This window comes from Sorex araneus, chromosome 9 (genome assembly GCF_027595985.1).
Source record: "Sorex araneus isolate mSorAra2 chromosome 9, mSorAra2.pri, whole genome shotgun sequence".
Classification (NCBI taxonomy): domain Eukaryota; kingdom Metazoa; phylum Chordata; class Mammalia; order Eulipotyphla; family Soricidae; genus Sorex; species Sorex araneus.
The window spans coordinates 21,525,702-21,528,754 of NC_073310.1; the positions used below are offsets into that span (position 1 = coordinate 21,525,702).

General features: G+C 43.2%; 1 gene segment (V, D, J or C); it reads left to right on the top strand.

The window, feature by feature from the left end:
• Positions 1 to 2,347: 2,347 nt before the first annotated feature.
• LOC101556681 (immunoglobulin lambda variable 4-69-like) lies at positions 2,348 to 2,840 on the top strand. The segment is given in 2 exon segments: positions 2,348 to 2,393; positions 2,506 to 2,840. Coding segments are annotated over 2 exon segments (381 nt in total).
• The last annotated feature ends 213 nt before the right edge of the window (positions 2,841 to 3,053 follow it).

The window sequence follows — 3,053 nt, forward strand, 5'->3', positions numbered from 1 at the left end:
ACCTGAGCCCAAAGACAATGGTGGTATATAGTGAAAAAACTCAATGAAATGAACACCTCACAAGAATACTTTATCTGGCTAAATTCTCACTCAAGCTCAAAGGGACAATACACTGTTTCATGGATAAACCACAACTCAGGAACTTCAAAGACTCGAAACCATCCTTAAAAGGAATAAAGGGGGTACTGTAAGACAAGAAAACCCCAACAAGCACAACAAACCTCTACAAAAAGATGGCACAAAACCCCATGACAATAATCTCTCTCAATGTCAATGGTCTAAATGCCCCGTTTAATAGACACAGAGTGGCAAAATGGATTAAAAAACTCAACCCAACATTCTGCTGCCTACAAGAAACACATCTGAACAGCCAGAACAAACACAGACTCAAAGTCAAAGGACAGAAAACAATCGTTGAAGCAAACAACTCCCTCAAGAAAGCCAGGGTGGCATATCCAACAACATAGATTTCAGGCTGAAAAAGATTAGAAGAGACAGCAAAGGCCATTTTTATATAATCAGGGGATATGTACAGCAGGAAGAAATCACACACTTAAACATGTATGCAACCAATGAAGGACCAGCTAAATACTTAAAACAAGTAGGAAAGGAAGAAATCAAACTCTCACTATTTGCAGATGACATGATACTATATTTAGAGGACCCAAAGCCTCTACCAAAAAACTCCTAGAAACAGTTAACTTGTATAGTAAAGTCACAGGCAATAAAATAAATACTCAAAAATACTCCATGGCTTTCCTAAACGTAAATAACGAGAGAGAAGAAAACGATATGAAAAAGGCAATCCCAATCACAGTCATGCCTCAGAAAATCAAGTACCTCAGAATCAGCTTAACTAAGGAGGTAAAGGACCTCTACAAAAAAACTACAAAACGCTACTTCAAGAAATAAAAGAAGACACAAGGAGGGGCTGGAGTGATAGTACAGCGGGTAGGGCATTTGCCTTGCACTCGGCCGACCCGGGTTCAATTCCCAGCATCCCACATGGTCCCCTGAGCAACGCCAGGAGTAATTCCTGAGTGCAGAGCCAGGAATAACCCCTGTGCATCGCCTGGTGTGACCCAAAAAGCAAAAAAAAAAAAAAAGACACAAGGAAATGGAAACTTACCCCCTGCTCATGGTTGGGAGAATTAACATTGTCAAAATGGCAATACCCCCAAAGCATTATCCAGATTCAGTGTGATCCCTGGAGGATATGTGATATGAGAAATCCATTTGGGGTTGACTGCTTTTAAGGCAAGGGTCTCAACCACAACAGCTTTTTGGCCCTAAGCATCAATCTTTATCTTTGTGTCATCTTCCTGAGCTACTACTCAGATGCTCTACTGACCTCTCCTCTCCTTCAGGGTTCTCTACAGTATAACCCTCCACCCCTATGACCTGTGTATCAACACTGACTTGTGTATGTTCCTGTTCTCTCCCTTTAGGTCCAAACCCTCTCTCAAGAGTTACCCTCTTAGATAATCATTGAGGTCTTTGTATTTGGCAAGTCATGGTATCTATCCCTGAAAAGGAATACCACACTTAAACTTGCTCTCCAGACTCTCTAATCCTCAGATAGTTTCAAATCTACTGACTACCTTTACTTTACCTCAGAAATATGTCCTTCAAGGCGCATTTAGTTTTTCCCTTTTCACTGGAAATCCCAAGTTTCTTTGTAATACCAAACACTTATTAGAGTCTGTTAATTAAATCTAGTGAGGATGATGTAGGAAGTGGGAGATGTTGAATATTGAGCAACCTAGGAAGTGACTTCGTGCTCATCTGTGTATGCTCATCTATGTACTATTCTGAGGCACCCTTTTCTCTAATTACCCTTTGCAAGCTGATCTCTTATTGATTCCAGTGAAAGCCCAAAGAGAAAAGGATTGAATGAGACTAGGTAGGAAGCTGCATGTGTTAAGGGATTTGTTCTGTCCTTATGCAGAAATGGGAGGAGGTCAAACTCTGAGGGCAGGGACCTCTGAGTCACCAACCTTCTGGTGAAAGACATTATCAATCTGAGGCAGCAGGGGGCACTGTGCACCTTGCCCTAGTGATGTGGCGAAGTCTGTTAGCCAGGGAATAAAACACCTGTCATCTGTTCAGTGCTCACTGGACCCAGCCACCAGTTTCTCACTTTCCCCATGGGTATTTTCTTATCAGACCCAACCCAGAGGCAGTGCAGCAAGATTTGAGGCCAGGACATTGGGAGGTAACCAAGGCCCCGAAGGAGCTTAATTGACCATAGAGGAAGAGCACATTTGCATGGAGAGGGTTACCCTGAGTCTCAGGGTATAAGATACCTGAGATATATCTTTCTCACAGAGTTGTGCGTGCCTGCACCATGGCCTGGACTCCACTCCTCCTCGCTTTCCTCCTGTACTGCACAGGTGAGGATGTTTATTTTTATTGCAAACTACAGAAAATTGCCTTTCCCTCATAGCCGTAATGTTTTTCTTTGCTGACCTTCTGAGAGTTCTTAAAAAGTGTCTGTGTTTTCAGGGTCCTTCTCTCAACTTGTTCTGACTCAAGCACCTTCGGCATCTGCCTCCCTGAAAACCTCAGTAAAGCTCACCTGTACCCTGAACAGTGCCTACAGTGGTAACGGTGTGGATTGGCACCAGCAAAGCCCAGGAAAAAGCCACCGGTTTGTGATGCGTGTGGGTCCCAATGGTCAGATGGGATCCAAGGGAGATGGGATCTCTGATCGATTCTCGGGATCAGCATCTGGCCCGAATCGGTTCCTGACTATCCAGAACATCCAAGCAGAAGATGAGGCTGACTACTACTGTGCAGACTCTATAGCAGTGGGAGCAGCTATGATTAACCCACAGTGACACAGATAGAGGAGAAGTGAGACAAAAACTGTCCCTAGCCTGTCATAACCCCATATCTCATTCTGGCCCTACGTTCATTCTGCTAACATAGTTGTGGAACTGAGGTTCATATTTTGAACCATTACTGCTCACCAGAAATCAATTCTTCCTGTTGTGACCTATTATTATGTTATGATGCTGAAATTAAGGTGTGGTGTTTTGAGGATTAAACTT